Raw genomic sequence first — 26,514 nt, 5'->3', positions numbered from 1 at the left:
CCAGCTCATAAATAGCTCTCTAAAATTTCATAAAGGCTTATAAATGTTATTGTTATTGCATTATCATCTCGCATTACAGTTCAAAATAAGAATAGACTATTCCATCTGTGTTGTTCTTGAAAAGATAAACTTGGAAAGTGCTTTGAGGTGCAATGGGATATTTAATAAGGGACAAAAACAACATAATGGTAAAACTATAATCTACATATGACCTCTCATTTAACCTGTAATAATATTATAACATTACGCTCCATATAGTGGAATTGACCGGAGCCAATCAACGGCATAAAGAGTACTTTTAATATTTTATGTCTGTTTTGCTGATAATAATTCTGAAGATTCAGAAATTATCCTTATTATAGAGTATGTTTACATTGAGGTATTGCTAATTTAGTAGATCTGAATATTTCTTCCACTACTGCTTAAGTCACAAAAACATGATTTAATCTGCATGATAACATCTGTATTTTTAACTCATAACAACCGATGATGATCTCAGATTGAATCAGATTTGATAACTTGATAGACTTGGATAATGAAGTTATTTTGAGATAATGAGATCATGCAGGTCTGAGATACGAGTGCAAAGAATCAATAAACCAAATTGACAAAAGAAATAAATTGATACATATATGTTCAGTAAAAAAGTGCTTCTATTGAGACAAAAAAAAAAAAAAAAACATCAGGGAATGTAATCAACTAACTCAAGTGATTTCACGCTCATGATTTGTTTGGTTTGTGCGCCACCTGCTGGCTGCTGCCTGGAAGCTCATTCCTTCAGACTGGTCAGGCTGCGGTGAATGCTAGAGTATAATATGTGGATAGCAGATGTTTTATGGGAATGTAATGTCTATCTGAAAGTGTATGAACATAAAATTAAAATGTAATTCTTAATGCTAGAAACAGTTTCACTCAAACGTCCATTTAGTTGTTTTCTGGAGCCTTCAGATGTATACATGGACAGATTATGGGCCCCTGGGCATCCCTATAGCCTTTCGGCCCCTGGGCTATAGGGATGCACCGTAGTTGGCTTTTTGAATCACTTTGTGTGTTTTTTGTTTTTTTTCTTATACTTTTGCGTCACGTTGTGACCATTGTGTCCCTAGCTATTTGTGTCTTCTGTAGTCTTTTGCTTGGCTTTCAAACAAGAAATGTAAAAACATCCCATCAAACAGAGGCTCTGGTTCTGGGGGCCCGACATAGGCCCTTTCAATAATCCATCCTTGGTTGCATCATATGATCTTCCTCAGCAGTTGTTATGGAATTGAAGCTATGGATGAGATGAATGAAAATTTGAACATGGCAGACTTTGACTCAAAAAAGGTGCTTCTCCAAGTCAAAGCTCAGTCAAATCTGAACAAACAGACATGGAACACATTTTGATATCATTCAGTGTGAAAAAAAAGATGCAGATCTTGCCTGACAATCTTCACATGTTGTCTTCGGCATGGGAGTAATCTAGTGATAGATGTCCGTACATCCACGAGAACACTGCAAACAGGAGATGCTAATAGCAAATCCCACATATTTACATAGGCTATTTACAAATTACATCAAGCAAAACCTGTTTCACTGTTTATATGGCAGAGAAGTGTTATGTTGACTTACATTTGCAGTCACTTTGGAGGATGCAATGTTGTTGAATGAATTGCTTTTAAATGAGAGCTGTTTCTAATATCTTATCCACCCCACCGTAAAACAATAAATTATGAGCACCACTCAAAGTTATCCAAATAAATAAATAAATAAATAAACCTTCAATTTAATTTCAAATTGAAAGTTTATTTTGAACTAATTCCAACTAATTAATCACTACATCTGGAAGCAACATGTTACTAACATTGATGCTCAGTCTCCACAGAATAAATAACCACTCCTGAAGAGAAAGAAATGGGATTAGAGGTTAATTTGTCAATGAGTAACAAGTGACAAATAATCTATTATCTTCAGAAGAGGTCAGCCCTGAACATATAACACAGATAATCCAGCTATCTATTATGGTACGCATATTGACAATGTCACATTCATTACGATTCTTAAATCTTAAACCTTTGGAGCTACATGACATAATATTTGACATTTTTTAGTATGCCTGTAAAGTTCTAATGTGCATAGTTAGCTTTGACTTAATCGTGTATTATGTTATTAAACATTATTATTTTAGTGTGTTTGTGAGTTGATTTGGTTATTTATTTAATCGAATTTATAGTAATTTCTGAAACTGGTGTTATACATACAACCATTCGGCTAGCTCTAGTTCCCCAGTTGTCCCTAAACGCACCTCCAGTCAGTTGGAGTAACCTGCTCCGGTCTGCGTCAACAACCACTCCGGTGCGTCCGTTTGTTTGTTTGACGGTTTGCCTCTGCACGTTACCGAGAGCAAGAGCCACCGGTCCGGCTGCCGTCCACACAGAGGTCCGGTGAGTCCGCACCTAGGCTGTTATGAACGTCACTGCTGTTGTTATTATTCTTGGCTAAGTTAGGGGAACTTGCTAACGCCGCTAGCTAGCTAGACGTAGCTTTACGTAAACGCACCATTAGCGTAAGTTAAGGGCGCCTATTATCGGACACTGAGCCGTCTGTCGCACAATTTCTCCTCCTTTCTCGCATCCAAGCGACCACACACCCTCACTGTCAGTGTTAAAGCATAGTTGCTGTTATTCAAGTCAGATTTATTCCCGATACATCCCCTTATTTCGAGGCAAATGAGTGAAATTGCCTAGCCGGGGCCGAGGGTTATGCCTTGGCCGATAATGGAAGCGATGTCCATCTGATCAGTAACACCCCCCCCCCCCCCCCCCCCGCGCCCCAAATGAAAATAACTGATATATTTGAACAAGATTTTTTATTTATAGCTATTTTGACATGACCAGTTGGGTTATTCCTGCCGTTCTCACACAAAGGTTGCAGCTAAAATATCGCCTCAGAATGCCAATCGGATGCTATGCATCGTTAGCTCGACATAGCAACGAAACCCAAACTGACACACGGCGAAGATGTTGCTTTGATGAATCTTTCATGCGTGCAGTCTCAGATAACACCCGTTAGCTTTTAAACGTCAGTCGTCGTCTTGCTTAAGTAGGATAAGTAGCACGTTAGCCTGTCCGCTAGCATTTCACACAGCTAACCGAATGCTAGCTGTCACTGCGCCCTAAACAGGTGCTTTAAAACGCAGCCTGGCGTTTGGAGTCATATGAGCAATCCAGCTCGAGGTGTAATTTCAGGTCGTGAGCGCACACACAACGTTTTAAACAGATTCTCCATTTAGCATTCAGCTGGAAATCATGTGAATGAACAAGAGAGGCTGTTGTCAGGTTAAACGGAGTTACTGTAGACTGCAGACGCAGCACTTCTTGTGCAAAAGCTTCGTGTCTAGTTTCACCAAAATAAACATGAAGTATGTTTTTTTTTATGACTTGGAATTTTTTATTTTTCAGTTTTGAAAACAAATGCACATTATATCACCCCCCCGTCGCTCCATCCCCACCCCATGTAACCCCGTGAGCAAGAGGGGAATCGTCACGTAGCTTCTTACAAAATATCCAATAACTGATAGAACCTGAAAACATAAAATCCACTTGACTGTACTTGTGACTCAGATGCTCAAAGTGACAGCCCTTATAAAAGCCACATTCATACTCTGGCACCTTTCATTTCACTAAGCCAACCCTGAAAAGCAGGTGTTCCAGGTGCATTCAAGCTCCAGAGATTATTTTGCCGCCCTATCATTACTGCTGTCTGGATGCATTTAACACTAAATTAATGACGCTAATCATCATCTGTGACTTGATAAAAATATTTGTTTCATAACATTATATAAAGTGACTGATTATCGGGATGATATCGTGAATCACAATTATTTGGACCAGGATTATTGTGTTCTATAATTTCCATATAGAACTTACATATTTTTGACAGTATGAATTTGTAATGCTGGAGGAAGCATTCGTGGTGGAAAGTACCCAAGTACATTAACTCAATCGTTGAACAAGTACCAACCTCTAAATTGTACTTGAGTATTTCCATTTATTGCTACTTTATACTTCTACTCAGCTTAATTTTTAGTGGGAAATATTGTACTTTTTAATCAACTGCATTTATTGGATAACTCAAGTTACTTTGCTTATTTTCTCATGTATTCAAAATACAAATGAATAAATTACACTGTATTATTGTAGGTTAAACTCTCCAGCAGTTTATATAGTAATTACACTGAGCTCCTCCTTTATCAGCTGCAATATTAAAGTGATGAACACATGAATGCATCGATCATTATAATCCATGAATAGAATATTTATTATTCTGCATTTTGAGTACTTTTACTTTTGGTCCTTTTAATTATATTTTGATGCTAAAAATTGTGTTCTTCGAACGGTAAAGAAGAACATATTTAACGGCGTGTTCTTCCACTGCGGTATCAATCTGAACCCAACGATCATCAGTATGACGACAAGGTGCTATTATATATTATATATATTTCTGGTGTTCTGGCGTAGCCAGCAGATGTCTGGGCCAACACTTCCTTTTCCTTATGCAGCTCATTGTTCGATGCAAGACCGGAGTTGAGAGACGACGTGTACTACTGGATTATTTCACAAGTAACCTGTTTATAAACTAATTTCAAAAAGGCTACAGCGTTGTCGGGACAGCAGCCGATTCTGAGATTTTCATTTCAGCCAATGCTCTGCCTCATTTTCTCTCAACACAGCCTGGTTACCTGCGTTCAACCAAAGACTGCTTGAACACGATTGGTTAATACTACTCGGACTACAAATGACACCAAAATCTTGTCCTGTTGCCTAGAGTCTGCATATACATCTGTTTCTAGAAATTATATTTCCATTACTACTTTTACACAAGTAAAATGTCATGGACCTGGACCTAAAGTAAAGTTGGCATTCTGCCTAACAAGTTTCCTTAATTTTATTTTGCTGCAGCTCTACATTTTCAGTGATATCCCCCACTGGCTAAGCTCCCAGTATGGTACTTGTGGTACTGAAACAAAAGCAGTACCAAATAAAAACCCTTTCATCACTATTACAAACTGGAGTTCTCCAAAACTACAATGATGAATACAAACAGTCATACAATTGTTTTGCCAAAATAAAACCGACAATCATGATCAAAGAATAAGTAACTATGTACAGAGCGAAAACCAGTGTGTGTCAGTTGTTTTGATTTGAGCTTGTGTCAGTCATATTTGGTGCAGTGTTGTTTATTGCTATTATAATAATATTAATATATATTATGTCTGCTGCTGACTTTTGCACCTCAGTTCAGCTCTTTGGGTAAGTCGTCGTCAGTGTTTCGAGTGACGTAAGGCTGCATTGTAAACCGTTTAAACACCCTGCATGAGCCCTTACCAGGCAGCCGGAGTAACTGGATCCATAACCCAGCATCAGTCAGCGAATCAGGTTACCATGGGCTCCCCAGGACTGGTCCCCATGGAGACGGGCTGAGGGGCGACTGCAGGGATTGGTTGGTTTGAGACGGTGCAGTTTCACCTGTGTTGGACTGATGAGGTGTGTGTGTGTGTGTGTGTGTGTGTGTGTGTGTGTGTGTGTGTGTGTGTGTGTGTGTGTGTGTGTGTGTGTGTGTGTGTGTGTGTGTGTGTGTGTGTGTGTGTGTGTGTGTGTGTGTGTGTGTGTGTGAGAGAGTTAGTCAGTACCTTCCATGAGACCATATTTTGTTAAAAAAAAAAAAAAAAAATATCTCTGGCTGTACAGCAAGAGAGAAATATTTTATTGATCCCATTTAAAGTTAAAATGAAGTTAAAATGTGTAATAACAAACACGACACACCCAAATGTGTGGTAACTGGTGTCTCTCTCTGAAACTACGATGTCTTCGTGTTGGGTACCAGGATGTTACTCACACTAACAACAGGTCTCGCTCCTTCCTTCTCTTCCTGGCTGATAAAAGAGTCTCTGGATCAAACGCACCAGGTAAAATAACGTTGCATTTGTGATGCAACCTAGCGAAGTTGGCTAGCTAGGTAGCGAGCCAAACTAGCGGCCGTGTTGGTGACGTATATTGTAAGACGAGATGTAGTTCACTGAGCAGTTCACAAACCTACAGCAAACGGAGACTTTCTAAACCTGTAAAATTATCTTTTATGTTGACAAACGTGTAAATCATGGCACAATTCAAACTGATCTTTTTTCATCATTATGGTCCCATAGGGGACACTGGAATGGGTGATGAAGATGATCTGCAGTATGTGTGTTTGTGGCGAGGAAGCATCATGTCACCCAGGGCAACAGTGAGGCTCACTGATGTGTTTAAAGCAACACTAAAGAGTATTTAGTGCCTTAAAATAATGTTTCCAAAATAGTTTCAGTGGTTCATCACCTCAAAACCGGGTGAACGCCACTTCAGCATTCACTCTGCAGCCCTCTATCGGCTGTAACCGCACTATGTAACTTTGCCTCATCGGGTAGTGGTTTTGTAGTTCTAATGAGACTACAATTTGACCTGCTTTATGGCAAGTGTTACAAAAGCCGGTAGGTGGAGGCTCTGCGTAGAGATCAGTGGGAGAACACCCGGCAGGTGCGTGGAAGATACCTTGCAGCTAGGTAGTTTTTTTTTAAATTGCCGTCATGGCAGAGCCTGCAAAGAAAAGGAGGAGTATAATGTCCGATGAGGCAAAGAAAATTAAACGGGAGCATGACAAAGAGAGCTCGTACGAGAGTGAATATCGGACCGGCTCACACTCATTAGCGAGAGCTGAAGGATGAGTGTTTTTAATGCCATGCTAACTAGAACGATTGACTTGCGCTAGCCATAGCACAAGCGAACTCGGCAACTAGAAGAACTGAACTCTTATGTTTTCGACTAACTCCACCATTTGATTTCCCCGAAGGTACTCTCCTGTGTGTGTGTTTCACTTCCCCTTTTGTGTCGTGTAATCTGGGCGGTGATTGGCTGCCGCCGAGTTTCTCCAACGAGGTTCAGGTGTTTTCCATCTGGCTGATTGTAGTGATATCACAGGAACTCCATATTTGGGCATACGCTTGATTGGAGGTCTAGCTGACTGTGTCCCATGGGCTCCGTCTCGGGGCCGGAGTGTAAATACCGGAAATGGCACATACTGGTGGTTTAGTACCTCTCCTTTTAGGCTCCTCCGTGGCCGGCTGTCACAACATGTTCATAGATGCATTCCTTTCTGTTTCTTTGTTTTTGCCTGATTGTTCATTGTGCCTTTTTACTTAATAAAATACTGAAATTAGGCCGATTAGGATATGATATAAGCAATCTGAATAAAAGACTCATTCGAACTGGTCCATGCCGACTCACCAAGTGTCGGATGTAGGATCGTCCTTGAATGCACCAGTCCAGGGCCGTCAGCTGCATTGTCACATAACAGCAACAACAGCAAAACTGGGACCAAAACAATGACGCGACTTAAATGTTACTTGCGATGAATTCATCATGTCAACTTGTCTGCAGATATTTAATGATGGAAGAAGGTGTGACTTTTACACAATGATACTGTATAAACACACAACACTTCTTCAGCTGGATATTTAAATAAGTTGCAGGATAACGTGAGTTTTTGTGACTCAGCTTTATTTGTCCTTTTGAGGTGATGTTGCCGAATTTCAGCTTTTGTATATATGCTCAATGGTTGACACACCCACTTAACACACGCACACAAGTAGGAAACCACCAGGCTGAGCAGGTGGGACCGGTGTGCAGTTGAAACACCCTGCTGAGGTCGGCAAAACAATGAAACGGGGCCACAGAGATTATTTCAAGAACACGCTTAATGATGATAATGGTGATAATAATGGAGCATCGCTGGTATGAAAATAGACTTAATGCTGTGTTCAGGAGTTGTCAGTCACTCCCTTGTCAGCCATGAACTTCCTGTTTCCTTCTGTCTGCTGGAATTTTACCCAGACAGTTGAGCCAGAATCCAGTCAGCCTTACACTAATACAGTTTATAGTACCATTGACCTGTTGAAAGGAAAGATAATTATGGGTGCAGACTTGAGGCTGCGATCCAATTTTTTTTTTTGTTTAAACATTTTATTAAAGAAAATGATGACAAAGTATGATGTACATTCAGAGACAGTTACAAAGGCATTTTCAGTTTTTTCAAATGATTATTTCTTCTTAACCCCTCCCATACCCACCCCCAGCTTCCTCAACATAAGAAAAACTAAAAAAGAAAAATTATATATAAAAGATAAAGACAGACAAGAGCAAACAGACATGGACAGGCTAGGACAAAAGACATGTATGCAAATAATTAAGCAAGTAAATGAATATGATATAAAACAAAACCTTTAATAAAAAAGATACAAAGATGAATTATAATATTAAAGTATCTTTATATGTATAGATATATAAATATATCTAAAAAAAAAAAAAAAAAAAAAAAAAAGTCTCAATATTGTGTTATGCAAATAATGGAATTGTTGCAGTACTTATACCACCAGCTATAGAAGGCAGAGTTGTTTTTTAAACATGTTTTAAAACCACAGTGTTCATATATACGTCACTCCTACAGAAGAGGGCAGGGTGGTGGACAGGCAGCAGCGCACAGATAATAAATTAATGCAAAGTAGTGTAGTTTAATGTAAAGTATGTTTTGGATTCTACTGTGCAATTTCACTCGCAGGCAGACGGTCGAAATAGTTAATCAACGGTTGCCAGTGACAATGGAATTTATCCGAGCAGCCTCTCAAAGCAAATTTAATTTTTTCCAATTTTAGAAAGGACATGATGTCACGAAGCCAAGATTTGAGTGATGGAGGGAGGCGGGATTTCCATAAGAGCAAAATGCTCCTTCGAGCGATCAGAGAGGAGAAAGCAATTACATTGGATTGAGTATTTGTTGCAACATTTTCATCTGGAAGTCTTCCAAAAATAGCTACATGAGGAGATGGTGGGATATGGATCTGCGTTATTTCAGAAATAACCTTAAAGAATGAATCCCAGAAAGTAAACAACTTAGGGCATGTCCAAAACATATGTGTAAGGTCACACGGTGAGAGCGAGCATCTATTACATTTATCTTCAACTGTATCTGGGTAGATTCTAGAGAGCCTGGACATGCTATAATGAATCCTGTGGAGCACTTTAAATTGAATGAGGCTAAGCCGCATACATGAAGAGGAAAGTTTGATATTTGTAAGGGCTTTACTCCAGAACCGATCAGAAAGGGTCACTTGCAGTTCGTCTTCCCAGTTCGATTTGATTTTTTCAATAGTTAATTCATTGGCTGGCAACAGTAGGTCATATAGGTAGGAGACATGTCCTTTAGGGGTGGTGTTAGCTAAGAGAATGTGGTCCATACCAGTTACGGTTGGGATAAGTGGGAATGTAGGTGAATGAGTTCTTGCAAAATCCCGTAGTTGAAAATATCTAAAGAAATCCGAACTGGTTAATCCAAATATGGCTTGTAGCTGGTTAAAACTTGCAAATGACCCTTCTACATACAAATCTTTTAATGAACGCAGACCCCCTCTGCCCAGGAACACAAAGCGCGGATCAGTTCTGGCTGGTGCAAAGAGATGGTTTTTGCAGATGGGTGTTGATTGAGGAAGGGAAGACCACTTAAAATGTCCCCTTATTTGAGCCCAGATTTTGAGTGATGCAACGACAAGGGGGTTAGATGTGTACTGTGAGTAAGGTAAGGGCAGGGTGCCGCATGCCAGAGCCTGCGGCGATGACGATATGCATGAGTCAGATTCCAATTGGCACCAGCTGCTCTGTGGGGATGTAAACCAGAGTAATAGTTTGTGCGCGTTTGCCGCCCAGTAATAAGATTGGAAGTTTGGCAAGCCAAGTCCACCTGAAGGTCTACTCCGCTGCATGGCAGCTTTGCAGATTCTAGGATGTTTACCCGCCCATATGAATTGAGAGACCACAGAGTCAATAGATTTGAAAAACGATTGGGGTAAAAAGATGGGAAGGCATTGGAAGAGGTATAGATAGCGAGGTAAAACGTTCATCTTGACTATTTGTACCCTCCCTGCTAGTGAAAGGGGTAAGTGGCTCCACCTTTGGAGGTCAGACTTGATTTTTGAGGTGAGAGCTGCAAAGTTTTGTTCACGTAGGGACCTTATAGATCGTGTAATGACGACACCTAAGTATTTAAACTCTGAGCTGGAAAACTTAAACGGGATAGACAGTGCTGGGATGTCCAAGGCTGGCTGATTAACTGGAAAACATTCACTTTTTTGAACATTTAATTTGTATCCCGAAAAAGTGCTGAAGAAGTTAAGAATTGATAAGATCAGAGGAATACTAGACAACGGGTTCCTTACGTACAAAAGCAGGTCATCTGCGTAGAGGGATACTTTGTGTTCTGTTCCCCATCGCTGGATGCCCAGAAAACCTCTTTCCGTTTTAAGTGCTATCGAGAGTGGCTCTATGGCGATGGCGAATAGAAGAGGGGAAAGCGGGCACCCCTGGCGCGTTCCACGGGAAAGGGGAAAAGTCTTAGAACGAGAAGTATTTGTGCATACCGATGCTTGAGGAGAGGTGTAAAGCAATTGAATCCAGGATATAAAATTGCCTCCAAAGCCAAAATGCCGCAACGCGGTGAACAAGTAGGACCACTCCACCCTATCGAAGGCCTTCTCGGCATCAAGGGACACGATTACTTCTGGGTCAGAAGGGGAAGGTGGGGTGTGGATGATGCCGAGAAGCCTTCTAATGTTGGTGAATGAGTGTCGTTGTCTAATGAACCCCGTCTGGTCTTCTGACACAATGGAGGTCATAACAGTCTCCAACCGACGTGAAATTGCCTTCGCAAGTATTTTAACATCAACAGACAGTAACGATATTGGACGAAAAGACGCACAGTTTAAGGGATCTTTGTCCTTCTTTAATATAAGGGAAATTGAGGCCTGGGTGAGGGTGGGTGGCAAGCAGCCCTGCCGGAGCGACTGCGTAAACATCCTTAGTAGTAATGGAGCTAATTTTTCTATAAATTTTTAAAAAAATTCCACCGGAAAACCATCCGGTCCGGGTGATTTATTATTATTCATCAGTTTTATTGCTTCGGTAATCTCGTTAAGTTGCAAAGGGCTGTCCAGCATCTGTCTGTTATCCTCTGAAATCACGGGTACGTCTAGTGCTGTGAAAAATTCAGACATATGAGCTTCATTATTGGAGGACTCCGACGTATAGAGCTGAGAATAGAATGTTTTAAAAACGTTATTTATTTCTACGGGGTCAGACGTAAGCGCACCGGTATTAGTACGGATCTGAGTAATCTGGTTGGAAGCAGTTTTAGTTTTCAGCTGATGGGCTAAAAGCCGACTTGCCTTATCTCCAAATTCATACTGAGTGCCTCTGGAGCGGAGCAGAAGTTGTTCAGCCTCTCTTGTTGTCAAAAGATCAAGTTCAGTCTTAAGTTTCAACCTTTCCTTGTAAAGGTCAGGTGATTGATCAATTGAGTAGCGATGGTCTACAGTGGCAATGGATTCTTCCAGTTCTTTTTGGCGCGCTCTACGATTTTTATTAATATAGGACGTATATGAAATAATTTTACCCCTAATAAAGGCCTTTAGGGTTTCCCATAATAGCATAGGGCAGATGCCTTCTGTGTTATTGGTTTCCAAAAAGAGGTCAATGGCTTCGGAGATTTGTTTACAGAAATTCCCATCAGCCAGCAACAGAGGATCTAAGCGCCATGTCCTATAATCTTTAGGCCTATGGTCAAAGCGAAGGTCAAGGGTTACTGCGGAGTGGTCAGATACGACTATAGGTGAGTATTGTGTGGATATTACCGAGGGAATTAGTGTTTTGTCAATGAGAAAGTAATCTATGCGTGAAAAAGTACGATGTACGTGTGAAAAGAAAGAGTACTGCTTAATAGTGGGATGTAGAAGTCTGTAGGGATCAACATAGCCATATTGTTCCATAAAGGCAGAGAGGGTCTGAGACATTTTAGATGGTGTTGAAGTTCTGGAGCTAGACCTATCCAGTAGAGGGTTAATGACACAGTTCATATCACCTCCCGCAATTAGCACATGGGAATTTAAGTTAGGAAGAGAAGACAATAGGTTTTTCATGAAGTTATAGTCATCCCAATTAGGAGCATAGACAGATACGAGGACAACCGGTTTCTGGTACAATGTACCGGGGACAATCACATAGCGACCATTTGGGTCTGCAATAATTTTGTCTGGAGTGAAATGCACGTTTTTCCTAACAAGTATGGCCACACCTCTCGTTTTCAGGTTAAATTTAGAATGAAAGATTTGTCCTATCCAAGGTCTAGACAATTTCTGGTGATCAATATTAAGTAAGTGTGTCTCTTGGAGAAACATTATGTCAGCTTTAAGGTTTTGAATGTGTGAGAATATCCTAGCACGCTTGACTGTGGCATTGAGTCCACCTACATTTAATGAGAGTATTCTTACCACCTGTCCACCACCCTTCTGTGAATGGGCTACATCGGCCATAGCACAAAGATCGATATGAAGTGTAACATACCAGCACTGCAGTCTGTGGATTGTTCCAGAGCAAATGAGAAAAAGAAAAGGTAAATAAATGCAACATTGAAAGACACAATGAGACCGATGGGACAAAAAAACAAACTAACAAAATACACAAAAAAGGAAGTTGGCTTACTTACCCCCGCCATGCCCCTCCCCACCTCCCCGAACCCCATAACTTCCCTAACCCTTTGGTTATCATACCTCTTCGCCAATTGCATTGGCGCACACTATTCCGATCCAATTTTTATGCTGCAATTATTGTTGGCAATAATATCATGTTAATAATCAAGCTTCCCTGCAATATTCAAATATAAAGATGTTGTAAAATGTAGTGGTGTAAAGAATACTTTGAAGCTTTGATCAATCAACGTTCAAATTCCAAAACAACATTCGATTGCTGCACAGCTTTTTTTGGTCTATTCCTTCTGTTTAAAGCTGGTATTTCAGAGCTGCAGAAAAGATCAGGCTACACATATATTATTCATTTGATACTATTTGAAGAATTAAATTCCAGTGGTGGAATGGTGCATAGATGTGTTTCCCACTTGTGTGATCCAAACAGTTTCAATAACTGCAGAGAATTGTAAACGGCAAAAGTCTGAATTTATTGAAAAAAGATGGGTATAATCGTCTGCAAAATCCACAACATGTTTTTAATCTAACAAAATATTCAGTTTCAATCCATATTTGTTGGTGGTGTTAGCCTTTCAAAAGTGACATGTTCACTGTGGTGAAGGTTTGCTTTGTCGCTGCACACAAAGGACGAGTCTTATCATTAAAGAGTTGAATTGATAAGACATTTAGTCCTTTGATTTTAACTTTGAGGATTTTGTTTGTTTGTTGAAGATTGCATTTTTTTAAAGGGTGACGTCACAAAATATGATCGCCGACATTTGAAAGTTCATTCATAAATATTAATAGAATCTCTGAATGTTAAAGTACATTTGGTACAGCCCTAGTGACGTTCCCTCACATTGTGTTGTCCTTTGGATTTGTTCAAACTAATCAGCCTATCACATATAACTGCATATTAGGGGTGTGACGATACACTCCGCTCACGAGACGAGACGAGACACGATATTGGGTTCACGAGAACGAGACGAGACAAGATTTTAAGAAAACTACAATGACAAAATATATGACTGGACTAACAGACTTTAATTTAACGGAGTTGCACATGCATTTTGAAATATTTTATTATAACTCTTTACATGCATGATGTAAGCATGATCTTTTAATGAACTTCTTCTTTCACAAATTTAAACTGAAACTAAAATTTATAAAAGTTAAAATAAAATTAATAAAATAAAATATTTATTTTTCCCAAGTGTAAATAGTGCAAACGGAGCCTGACCAAGTATGTCATGAACAACATGCTGCAACTACAGCATCTTCAGCATCTTCAGCATCTCTGACATCACAGCTGTCAAGTGTATCAATGCTTCGGGAGTTTTGTCTCATCTCTGGGCTGGTGATGCTGCTATGGCAGCTTGCTGCTCAAGGTAACGAGCCAGCATATCCGTCATTAACTTGTGTGATGGCAATTGTAGCCGTTTCTGCTTGGACATTTTCACTGCGGTAGCCGCTGAACTCCGATGAAAAAAAGCAGTCACACGTCTCACCCGCCCGAGTAAACGAGCCAGCTTGGGTTGCAAGATTTATAGTGTGCGCAAAACAGATGTGCGACTTCAATCCCGCGTCGCGCACGGCCACGTTCATATTACGTGCATTGTCGATAACAATAAGCGATGCCGTGGTTGGGTTTTTTAAGCTCCCAGTCAGTAACAGCTGTCGGTAAAACCTCAGCTATGTATAGCTCACAAATCTCGCGAGACGGATTTTTAACGCGACGAGAAATATCGTCGACTTTAATCTCGTCACACCCCTACTGCATATCACTGTTTAGTTTGGCTTTCAGTAACCTTTCCAACTGTGTTACACTTTGAAGGCAGCTCAGTGTCTGTGTCTCTTGGATTGTTCTTATTTCTTTTGGGTCTCAGTAGTTGTATCCTGTTTGTCTCTCAGGTTAAGGACAGTTTCCACCTGCCGGCGTGTTTGCCTCGTTCACCTGTCGACAGTCCTGTTGGTGACTGTCTGACTGACGGAGCCTCCATCGATCCTGCCAGCGTCTCCATCCACAGTTGCACGATGGTACAGCTGACACACTCACACCTTCATTTTTTATATCCATCCAGCTTCTCAGCTTTCTCTGGCCGCCAATGTTACCAGTAATATATGTATTGATAGACAAGACTTTCATCTTTTCAGTCATTGTGGTTATTTTCTAAAAGAACCTCTGAAAAATCTGGGTACAGCAGTCTGGCAATTGGACAATGTGATAAATCCTAACAATCCATAATAAAACACTGGTTTATGTACCCTTTTTTATTTTTCTGTAAACATGATTCTGAACTGCTAAGATTCACAATTCAGCCATGTTTACTGACACATTATGTCTGTTAGTGTCTCTGAAACATGCTTCAACACAATGGATTTACTTCACAAAAACATCCAGATTAACAATAAATCATCACTGGTTAGCTAAAAGAAAATGAATAAATTGGCCATCTCAGTCTCTGGTGGTATCTTCATAATGATTACACTGAAATTGAAGGTTGGATTTCTCTGAAGTTCAAAGAGTCAAAAGACATGATGGATACCAGCGCTGAGGACAAACTAAAAATGCAAACGTGTGTGTGTATGTGTGGTGTGTGGTGTGTGTGTGGTCTGCAGAGTGTATGATGTCTCAGAGCAGCTGCTATGGCCTGCAGCAGCAGTCAGACCAATGCTGAAACTCTGGAGGGGTTCCATGAGGTGAACTTGGCCTCGCCCACCACACCTGACCTTCAGGTAAGTGGAATAACCTCATCGCATGCAGGTTGACATATGTTTATATCGTATTTTAGTAGGGATGCATCGAAATTTCTTGGCCGAAACCGAAAACCAAAAAATAAGGAAACCATGGCCGAAAACCGAAACACTGGATACAATTTATAAAAATGTATGTTTTCTCTAACATTATAAGTGTTTGTCACCACACCTAAGCTGCAAAGGGAAAGAAACACGTTGTCGAGAGTCTCTACTGTGTTTTAGTGTAATTAACGGGCACACCGCTTCATCCAGCGTCTCTCCTCTCTGTCTGTTTCACACACACGCACACACACACACACACACACACACACACACACGCACACACACACACACACACACACACGCACACACACACACACACACACACACACACACACACACACACACACACACACACACACACACACACACACACAGATCAATAGTCATGTCGAAGACGTTTATTCTAACTTTTCAACAAGAATGACTCGACCCTCAAGAATCCGTGTGATGAGCAGCTACAACCAGAATCTCACATCAGAAACATTCAGAAATGAACTGATTCACAATTGAAAGTGAAACTTAAACAGCGGCGAGTGGATCCACAGATATGCTGACTTTAGACACGGTGACTCCTCCATAAATGATTGCACATACACTACTAGAATGTTAAATTCTTCATATTGATTCATCAACCACATGATTAGACGCCATTTGATGGAAAAAAAATATATAAAATTGCAGAACACACAATGTAGAAAAATTAAAACGGAAAACACAAAATTTTGAAAAATTAAAACAGAAAACACGGACTTTAGGGAAAAAATAAAACTGAATCTAGAAAAAATTCAAACTGATTTCATAGGGCCCTACTATTGCTACTTTGTTCATGTTGTGAAGTCCTAAATACGCCAGGAAACCGAACACCATCCTGTCTGGCTTCATAACATCACCCAGAGTGCTCAGTGAATTTCACCAAGCTGGATTCAGTGTGAATAGCAAGACACACGTCTGCTGGTTTACCACAGCTGGACCAAACCAATACATTATTTTACGTAATGATGGTGAAGTACATTTGTTAGAAGAACGTGCAACAGGATATCACTATCAGTACAGTAAGGATTTCACAAGAACAAGCACATCCAACTGCTAAGTTAACCTGTAAAAAACAGACAAAAGTGCTAAGATACAAAGTGCAAAATATTAAAGTAAGTGCCAGCACATACAAACAAGCAATGTACCAGTGCAGTGTTTCCCCCAGAAAATGTGTTAGTTAAGGTGGTGTCTGTCAGGGGGGGGGGGGGGGGGATGATGAGCATCACATTAATAGCTACAGATACTGTAAAACACTACAACGACATATGAGTGCATGTCTTATTTTATGAAGTAAAATATAAGTTATGGGTTTACTCAACAGCTTAATAGTTCATAGAAATTCAGGTAGAAATAGGTTAACTCAGAGTTCCACAGCTTATCAAAAACAATCCTCCCCCCACAGGGGGTGTCTCCCCCCCATGTAAATGATTATTGATTTATGAATGAATTGATAGGTGGCTTATTTTTGGCATATATTAATTTCTTTTTGGCCTGGAGGCAAGGGCGTAACTTTGAGTTGAACATTGGGGGGGTTGAGATTTCCGCCTGTGAAGCAGGTGTATATATATATATCTTTGGAGACTATGGTGGGGGGATTGCGATCCTGTAGGGGGGTCCGGGGGCATGCCCCCCCAGGAGAAAATTTTAAATAATTTCATTTTAATGCATCAATTTGGTGAATTCTGAGAAACAAAATATGACATATCAATTACTGACCAATTTCTTACAAACTGCTGGTACTGATACAAATGTTGACATACTAAATGGGGTTGAGGAGTTTAAGCATTCAAGAAAAGATGAAAACAAAAATGACTAAAACACAATTTGTTTATTATTATTATTATTATTATTATTATTATTATTATTATTATTATTATTATTATTATTATAATAATATAAGTGGGTGACTATTCCTCAGCCTTCCTTGGTGTTTTGGTTTTGACTAAAGCCTCGTTCACATACGTCGCCACTCGCCCATCTCTGAGAGACAACTGTCAATGAATGTGAATGTGTTCTAGTGGAATGTGGTCAGGACAGGCGATGCGATGTGGTCGATCGGAGATCAAATTATTTTAACTTTCTGCGATGTGAGTGAAGCGAGTACCAATCACAATGTAGAATAGAGATGATCGACAGTTGACGTCAACAGAGAGTTCCACAGATAGTTGCCGTTTGAAGTCGCCGGCGGCAGTGAATTTTTTTTTGCCAGCGAGTAGAATTCAGCGAGAAAGCGAGTGGCGAGTAGTGGCGTATGTGAACGGGGCTATACGCACACGCGCTGTCGAACTCGCCGGCTGGGGGGGGGACAAACTAACTTTTGTTCAGTAACATGATTTGACTCGTGAGAGGTGGCACTGGAGCCCTAGCAGTAGCTACCTCCTGTTGGGAAGATACTTTTATTCTTTTGCTTTTTTTCGCGTGCTTTCTTCATACCACCGCTGATGCGGGGAGAGACCGGGAGAGACCGGAGAGACAGTAGAGAAGCGCAGGTCCGGCAAGGTGGGCGAAACCAAATCTCAGAGCGGGAGGGGGCACAGACAAACGTCACTATTTTTTACTGGTAAATTGAGAAAATCTACCACACTGTTGTGATTATAATGCTTAACATTCAATATCAATAATTATGATATCAAATTGGGTGGGTTGTGGTGGCTGGTTTGGATTATTGGGTGGGTTGCAACCCACCCATCCCCCCCATAAATTACGCCTATGCCTGGAGGCCCTGCCCGGCCTGTACAATGGTAGGGGAAACACTGCGGCGAATAATGCTAGTATATGGATTTTTTTTTTTTCTTTTTTTTTTTTTTTTTAAGACGTTAGTTTAGGCGGCAGCCCTTTGTTGTTAAGGCGGCTGCCTTAACAGGAAAGCGCTGCGGGAAACCCTGCAGTGGTAAGGAGAGGGGTCACATTTTCGGCGTTGTCGTGCTGCCGCGTTCTGGATACGCAGCAAGAGCTCTGGTGATCAGTAAAACGTGTGCAAAGTCCTGCTTTCTTAGGTCTGTCTGCAAGACAAGCATCACCCTTTAAAATGCTTGTTTTCTGAATGGAGTCTGGTTGATGGGTGCTAGGCTTTGCTAACATTGGAGCTGCTCCATCAACACTCCAAATGAGGTCATCTGTTTGGACCACATAGTCTGGTTGGCTATTGATTTTCTGTGTTGTCCGGCAGAACCAAGCGGAGCAGCGCACCCCCGCCCGTCACAGCGCCCCGCCCACCACTCTGTACCGAACGCACTCTCTGGGAGCGCCCCCTACTGGCCGACCCACCTCCCTGCGGGCTGACCAGCTCCCCACGCAGCCGGTTTACTCCACACCACGGCACAGTCACAATGGAAGGTATGGAAGATACTACGTCAAAATGGATAGACTTGAAACAATCACTTAGTAGTCGAGTTAAGTGATCAATCACACATGTATTGTCAACTTGGTATTTAAAGTCATATTAAATGCAATAAATCCCAATACAGTTGGATACACCTCTCCCACATATTTCTGCTTCAACAGTCACATCCGTTTTGTCGTATCACTGCACCGTTTAGTAATCAAACAGCACCAAGTCACAATAAATAAAAAAAAATGTTTTACATTAATTTTAATGGATTATATTTGAGTTTTGGAGACCAAACAAGGTATCTATAGATGTCATCTTGTCCTCTGGGAATTATTCACAATGTTCTGAAACTTTGTGCCAGCGTGCCAGGCCAGGAGGCGGAGTTTGCCGAGGGCAACTTCCTGTCGGGGGAGGACAGCGAAGAGTGTAGCGCTTTGAGTGACAGCCTGTCACGGCTGCGTAGCCCGTCGGTGATGGAGGTCCGAGAGAAAGGCTACGAGAGGCTGAAAGAGGAGCTGGTCAAGGCCCAGAGGGTAGGGTGCACACACACACACACACACACACACACACACACACACACACACACACACACACACACACACACACACACACACACACACACACACACACACACACACACAGAGGTCTGTCTCTTTTCCTAACCCGAAGGAATCTAAAATCCAGTGCGAGTGTGTTCGTAAGACTTCGCTTCATCTCTCCACACTCTCAGCACTTAGTTGCATCATCATCATTTTATAATCTTTATTTCATTTCTAATGCATTTCTTTTATTTGTTGTCATTCCAAATGGAAACGAGGCCTCAAACATATTTCACTAATTGTTTTTTATTTTCCTCATCTCTTTGTTTGTTGTCATGCTATGATTTAACGTTCATGTTTTTTTCATTTGGCGGTTGTTTTTCTCTTTTTGTGTTGTTTTCTGTTTGTTGTTGTTTTGTGTGTGTGTGTGTGTGTGTGTGTGTGTGTGTGTGTGTGGTGGAAGGAGCTGCTGTTGAAAGATGAGGAGTGTGAGAGGTTGTCTAAAGTCAGAGACCAGCTCGGCCAGGAGCTGGAGGAGCTCACCGCCAGTCTCTTCCAGGTCGGTTTGCCTCCCCTCCTCCATCCGTCCGTCTGTCCGTCTCCTCTGCACCCCGTTTCCTGTTTCCTGTTTCCCTTCCTCCTGAAGCAGTGGCCACCCAGAAAACAGACAGAATAAGTTGATTCGCACAGGATTTGCTACACTCCATTGTTTAGCAGCGGAGATGTGAAACGGAGTTCGCTGGGATGTGTCGGGTGCTGGGGACCAGGGCGAGAGCTCTGATCTGCAGTCTTGTTTTGTTCAACTCTCTACACTTTTGTGACTTTAAACTGAAGTCTGGAGTTTACTTTCAGTCCTTCATTGCTCTTCATACATTCAGACATCTTATTTTACCAACTGCTGCATCGGCCAGTCAGAGAACTAATCATTTATCTTCATGTGGTAAAAGCAGCTCAAGTATTTAATTTAAATATATAATCAACAACACAGAGGTGCAGACTGAATCTGTCCGGCTGGCCTCCACAACACGTCATCCCTTTTCTCTTCATTCCTCCTGGTTCTTCTCTCACTTTGGCCTTTTTACATAGAAGGTGCTGGGACTCTGTGTGTGTGTGTGTGTGTGTGTGTGTGTGTGTGTGTGTGTGTGTGTGTGTGTGTGTGTGTGTGTGTGTGTGTGTGTGTGTGTGTGTGTGTGTGTGTGTGTGTGTGTGTGTGTGTGTGTGTGTGTGTGTGTGTGTGTGTGTGTGTGTGTGTGTGTTTTCGTGTAGTCTGTATGTATGCAGGAAACCAGCATTCAGTATTCAAACAGTTACTTTCTGTTACTGTTATGTTTTTATCATGTTTATCTTTAGAGTCCATTGTTCCTTCAGTACACGGAGCTTGTCTCGATGCTGCTTCACTTTTAGAAAACAATCTCAATCCAAACACGTCGTGAGTGAAGAAAATATCCAAACTTGTTTTTGTGTTTTGCAGGAGGCCCACAAAATGGTGAGAGAAGCCAACGTCAAACAGGCAAACGCTGAGAAACAACTGAAAGAAGCCCTGGGGAAGGTGACAACACTACACACCTTCTGAGTCCATGAGCATACTTTTAATATGAAAACAAATGGTGCACAAAGAGACGAGCAGCACCTGCCTGTAGCTGACATTACAACAGCACAGCTTCCTTGCTCTCCTGATTAGTCAAATAGGTAGTGCTGTATACCGGTTCATACCGAATACTAGTGATGTCCAAATGAAGCTTTGTGAAGCATTTTCTTTATTTTCTGAGCCCAAAAGATGGCGCTCTCTGTTCAACAAAGGGTTGAAGGCCGATATATTTCCATTGCTTTCAACCCTTTGTTGAACAGAGAGCGCCATCTTTTGGGCTCAGAAAATAAAAAAAATGCTTCATGAAGCTTCATTTGGACATCACTACCGAATACCGGTGTTTTTTTTTTTATGATATGAATTTTTCATATACCCCAATACCGGTGAGTGTGTAGCGTAGGAACGTTGGGAACGCAGAGCGGCGGAACGTCACGCCGCCGGACATTGTTGTAGTATGTGAGAGCAAAGCCTGTGTTGAGCATACGGACGTCATTGAGCGGTGAAAACTTTCGCCGAAAGTTCAGAACGAGCAAGCAATGAAACAGAAGAACTTGTGCCGAAAAGAGGAGCCGTGTCTGTTGTTTGGAAATTCTTCAGCTTTAAAAAATCCGACGTCGAACAAACAACAATATTCTGCAAATGCTGCTGGGCTAAAGTTGTAGCCGCCGTTGGCACTGCGGGAGAAGAGACGAGTCAAATGTCACTCAAAGACGCGTTTGCTAGGGGGACTGCCTACGACAAGAAAAGCAAACGGTAGAACTATTTATTTTTTCTATTTATTTGTTTCAATATCATTTATGGATGTTGCCTTAATTTATGTTCAGTGAATAAAGAAGTCTTCATTTTGCAGTTACAGGAGACGTATTGTTTACATTGTGTAGCCAGTTGGTTTACAAAAGATGTTTTTACAAGTTACAAAACTTGCACAATAAAGGGTTCTGTATTTTGACTGCAACAGTCATGCATTCTGATTCCTTCACATCATTAATACTAGTGTGGACATTAATGTTTTTCTACAATATTCACTTCTCATGACAGTAAAATAAGTCATTCCAAGCCAATTTACTGCAGTAAATATTCTCTAAATTATTAGAAAATGAGGTTAACACCCAGTCGTGCTTGAAAAAAAAAAATGCCGTCAAATACCGTGAAACCGAATTTTGAAAAATACCGTGATATATATTTTTGGTCATACCGCCCAGCACTAGAAATAGGCCTGATGTGTTTGTGCTGGCAGGTCTCCATATATCACACGAGCAAAACCATTTTCCTCCTCCTCTTCAGATTGACGTCCTCCAGGCAGAGGTCCAGGCCCTGAAGACGCTGGTGCTCTCCTCCCCCACCTCCCCGCTGGGCGAACTCCCCTCTGTAGGTGGAGTGAAGACCCCCTTCAGGAAGGGCCACAGCAGGAACAAGAGCACCTCCTCCGCCATCCTGGGGACGCAGCCCGACCCGTCGGCCACGCAGCCCATCGTACGGGAGTGTCGAGAGGTAGGAGCGTGACTTCCCACCAAAATAACGCTCTTTGTAATGTTCTGTATGTGTGAGCTGATGACCTGTGTTGGTGGGCGTGCAGGTGGACAGTCAGCTGTTCAGCGACTTCAAGGCGTGGAAGGAGGCGCCAACGCTCGCCCGGGGCTGCTGCTTCCTGGAGAGAGTTTACCGCGAGGACATCTACCCCTGTCTCACCTTCAGCAAGAGCGAGGTACAGAGAGATGCAGGCAAAGCTCTCACTTCAAGGCTTGTATGGAGCAAGGATGCAACAAATATACATATTTATAAATATTAAATCGGCTTTTCAAATTTTTCGTTTGAAGGAAATGCATTCAGCATGATTGTCCGTTCTCCAAACAAATCAATGATTGATCATTTCTTCTTTAACACTTTGGACAATCCCCAATGAGGAAGAGGTGTATTGAGATATTTGATATCCAGTCAAATTCTTTCCTTTATGCCAGCTTAAACAGCCGTTGTCCCCGTGATGTCAGCTACAAGCGTTTTATATACATGAGACGTGTTTTTCTTGTAGTTGGAAAGGGTTTTTCTGCAGCACTGATCAAGTAGTCTTTTCCTTTATCTCTCATTCTTTCTGATTTGTGATGAAGAGTCTTCATTGCAGATACCCAGACAAATGATTTGATGGAACGTAAAATCCATCGAATGAACAAGTTACGTGACCGTTGCTAGGAAAGTGGCGTTGCTGTCCTTTAAAGTCCTCCCTGCTCTTCTGTCATGTGACGTTATTGTCCTCTCCTTCTCCCCCCCCCTCAGCTTGGGTCGGCCATCTTGGAAGCCGTGGAGCAGAACACGCTCAGTGTGGAGCCGGTGGGTTTCCAGCCGCTGCCTGTGGTCAAAGCCTCGGCGGTGGAGTGTGGAGGACCAAAGTGAGACTACACACACACACACACACACACACACATACACATGATACTCCTCTCCATCGAGCTCTCACTCTTTCATCGTCATCTCTCCATCTTCCCTCAATTTCCTCCTCTAGTGGGCGAAGGGCCGAGCTCATCACGTAAGTCTCTCGCTCTCTCAGCGTTTTCTAATCTCCTCAGTTGCTCCTCAAACAGCCCTTCTAACTCATAAACATCCTTCCATCCAGGTTTATCAAAGCCATCCTGATGAGACGAGCCTTGATAAATCATTAACAGTCGTCCCTCTCTCCTTACGTTCTGTCCTTGCTTCCTCCAGTCCTCGTTTTTTCATTCTGGTTTCCCTCAAAACAAACACCCAGAAATAACTTCACTTCTGTGTCTGTTTGTGTCTCTCTGACAGAAAATGTGCCCTGAGTGGTCAGACCAAAACCTGCAAGCACAGAATCAAGTTTGGAGATTCAACCAACTATTACTATGTGTCTCCGTACTGTAGATACAGAGTGAGTACACACACACACACACACACACACACACACACACACGCACACGCACACGCACACACGCACACGCACACACACACACACACACACACACACAGAGTGTGTGTATATATGTATATGGAATCAGAGATATTGAGTAAAACAAAACAAAAAGTCATCTCAGTTCTTTGAGACGTTTGTTTAAATCCAAATTTGTATTTGAACATCACATCCAGGAGAGGAGAAGCCCAGATTCAGCTAGTGTCAGTCAAGTGTAATACATGTTTAACTCCTGTAGATGTCAGCCTCGAGCTCTCTGTGAACTGCAGCTCAGAAGACTCAAACAGTTCCTAGAAATGTATCAGGATTTATTTGTCTCTGTCTTTTTCCTCAGATCACGGCAGTGTGCAATTTCTTCACCTACATTCGCTACATCCACCAAGGGCTGGTCAAACAGCAGGATGGTGAGTCTCTCACACACACACACACACACACACACACACACACACACACACACACACACACACACACACACACACACTCTCTCTCTTTTACTCTCTTATTAGCAATGAACCAGATGACAGAGAGTTGAGGGAGAAATCTGATCCACGTCTCCATTTACTAAATGTCACTGTTAATAATAGAGCAGTCAACATTTTTCTCTCCTGAATTCACTCTAATCTCTGGAGCCAAGTCCTCTTAAAAAAACATTCTGCAGTGCACGGTTCATACAGGAAAATGAAAAAGCCATATTTCACATGGATGAATAATAAGAATTGGGCTCAGCGTTGGAGGCTTTATTCCTATTAAAAGCTTCTTGGTTGTACTTGAAGCAACTGAGGATTTTGATATTAGTGCATTTTACAACTTTAAGGACCTAATGATTTAAATAAGAGTTAACTTCTCATTCCCAACGTTAGTCTAATGGAAAAAGTATTTTTGGGCCAAATTCATTTGTAATTCGATGGTTTCAGTCGAAAAAAACCCCCACAGTAGCAGTAAAATTGCTCCAAATTGGACTTTTGCAAAGTGCTGAGTAAATGTTGGTTCCCACCGCTGATGACCATCATGTGACCATCATGTGAGCCTGTGTTGCTCCCTCTGCTGTGTGTTCGTAGCGGAGCAGATGTTCTGGGAGGTGATGCAGCTCCGCAGGGAAATGTCCTTTGCCAAGCTCGGCTACTACAAAGACCAGCTGTGACCGACGGACAGCCCCGCCCTCCAATCACAGCAGACTACACGACGAAGCCCCGCCCTCCCGCTGCTCCCGGTTTTCCTCCTCCCATCCGTTCATTCCAGGAAGCCTCCCACCCCTCCTCCCTCCTTTCTGTGTGTGAGTTTTTGTGTGTGAGAAAGAAAAACTGTGATTGTTTTCAATCACCACATAAAAGACTGAAAGACTGTGATGTCACTGGTCTGTTGTCTTTAGCAATCTGGACTTTTGGTGGGTTTCTGTTGAGAGTTTGAATCCAAAAATGATTATTTACTTTATTGAAACACGTAACACTCCAATATATGATGACAACTGGCATGAAAACACAAGTTAAACATTGAAATATGTCTGTATATGAATCCATCTGAGGAGCTTTGACCTTTTGTTTTATTTCTCCCCCTTTAAAAATAAACATGCAAGAACCATCGGTCATTAAATCAGTTTCCCAGGGATGAAATATGTCACTCACATTCTTCAATAACAAACACGTGATGGAGAATAAGAGCCTCTGAGGTTTAGACAATATAGTTTAAATATTAAGATCTGTCACGAGACTACAGTCATAAGACAAGGAAAAAACATATCAAGTAGAAGTCCAAATCTTATGAGAAAAACATCAGAAATTGAGAATAAAGTTGATTTTTGTTGTTGTTGAGAAAATAGTAATGTTATAAGTAGAAAGTTGCAATTTCCAAATATAAATTATTTTATTCTCATTTTTCTCAACAATAATCTCAAAAATATTGACTATTCTTATCAAATTCTGACTTTACTTTTTCTTCTCAAATTATGACTTTACCTCAAAATATGACTCTTTAAATTCTGACTTCATTTCAAAATAGAATTTCTCCTGACATTTCTTGGAAATTGAAACAAATTTAAATATTTAAATATTGTAGAAATCTCCGATATTGTTTCCTGGCAGCGGTACAAGTAAACAAAACTCTTAGCAAAAAAGTGTGTAATATTATCTGTAGTCAAGTTTCAAAACTTCAAGTGGAGAAAATCCAGCGAGCAGTCAGAAAGATGACCAAACAATGGATTATTGTGAAACCATGTATAAGCTTATATTTAATTTCTGTGTGATGAAGGCAGTCTGGGTAATTAAAGATGTCCAGCTGGATGCAAAGATAATCAGACGAGTGTAGACGCTCCTCGTGAACCTGTTCAGACTGGATTGATGTCTCTGGGGAAGGTGGGATGATTTGAATGTGGCTGGCTGTCTGACTCCGGAATTACAGCGCTTTAATTGTTTCTTTGCCTCCCCTTCAAATCTCTGGTGCCCCCGATAACAGACCCATCCTGAGGTTAGTTAAATGACAGAACATTTCCCCACCTACCCTTTTGGAACCCGTCCGAATGGGGATTACCAATCTTTTCAACATTGTAAAGTTTGTCTATATGAAGTAAAACATGTTATTTATAATTTCTAAGAGTTTCTGACGGTTATTTGGTTGTTTGGATGGTTGGTGAAGCTTCAGGAGAGTTAAAGGAGAAGTGAAACACTATATTTGCTGTTAAACACTACGTGATGCCAGAACAGATGCTGACGTTTTATTCTGTCCGTTTCTTTGACA

General features: G+C 41.4%; 1 protein-coding gene across 5 annotated transcripts; it reads left to right on the top strand.

Moving 5' to 3' along the window:
* The first annotated feature begins 2,286 nt into the window (after window positions 1-2,286).
* On the top strand, window positions 2,287-26,514 carry rab3ip (RAB3A interacting protein (rabin3)). Of its 5 annotated transcripts, none has more exons than XM_084038521.1 (14): window positions 2,287-2,420; window positions 14,486-14,611; window positions 15,194-15,310; window positions 18,576-18,742; window positions 19,099-19,270; window positions 19,740-19,835; window positions 20,748-20,825; window positions 22,149-22,355; window positions 22,441-22,569; window positions 23,136-23,248; window positions 23,362-23,385; window positions 23,646-23,745; window positions 24,119-24,188; window positions 24,843-26,514. In XM_084038521.1, the coding sequence occupies exons 3-14, from the start codon at window positions 15,221-15,223 to the stop codon at window positions 24,923-24,925; spliced, it is 1,329 nt and encodes a 442-aa protein (XP_083894647.1). In that variant the 5' UTR covers window positions 2,287-2,420; window positions 14,486-14,611; window positions 15,194-15,220; the 3' UTR covers window positions 24,926-26,514. The 5 variants fall into 5 exon arrangements, with proteins under 5 accessions (XP_083894647.1, XP_083894650.1, XP_083894649.1 ...); XM_084038522.1 differs by having other exon boundaries at window positions 2,301-2,415; XM_084038524.1 differs by lacking the exon at window positions 19,740-19,835.

Source organism: Eutrigla gurnardus, assembly GCF_963514095.1.
Source record: "Eutrigla gurnardus genome assembly, chromosome: 21".
Lineage (NCBI taxonomy): Eukaryota > Metazoa > Chordata > Actinopteri > Perciformes > Triglidae > Eutrigla > Eutrigla gurnardus.
Note: the sequence above shows the minus strand (reverse complement) of the source record. Positions and strands in the feature narration are given on the sequence as shown.

Bases quoted from the DNA above. Each gene is read 5' to 3' on its own strand.
- rab3ip (XM_084038521.1), top strand. From the start codon at position 15,221: ATGGCCTGCAGCAGCAGTCAGACCAATGCTGAAACTCTGGAGGGGTTC. The intron at 22,356-22,440 runs GTAGGAGCGTGA...GTGGGCGTGCAG, and splicing joins TCGTACGGGAGTGTCGAGAG to GTGGACAGTCAGCTGTTCAG. The intron at 24,189-24,842 runs GTGAGTCTCTCA...GTGTGTTCGTAG, and splicing joins GCTGGTCAAACAGCAGGATG to CGGAGCAGATGTTCTGGGAG.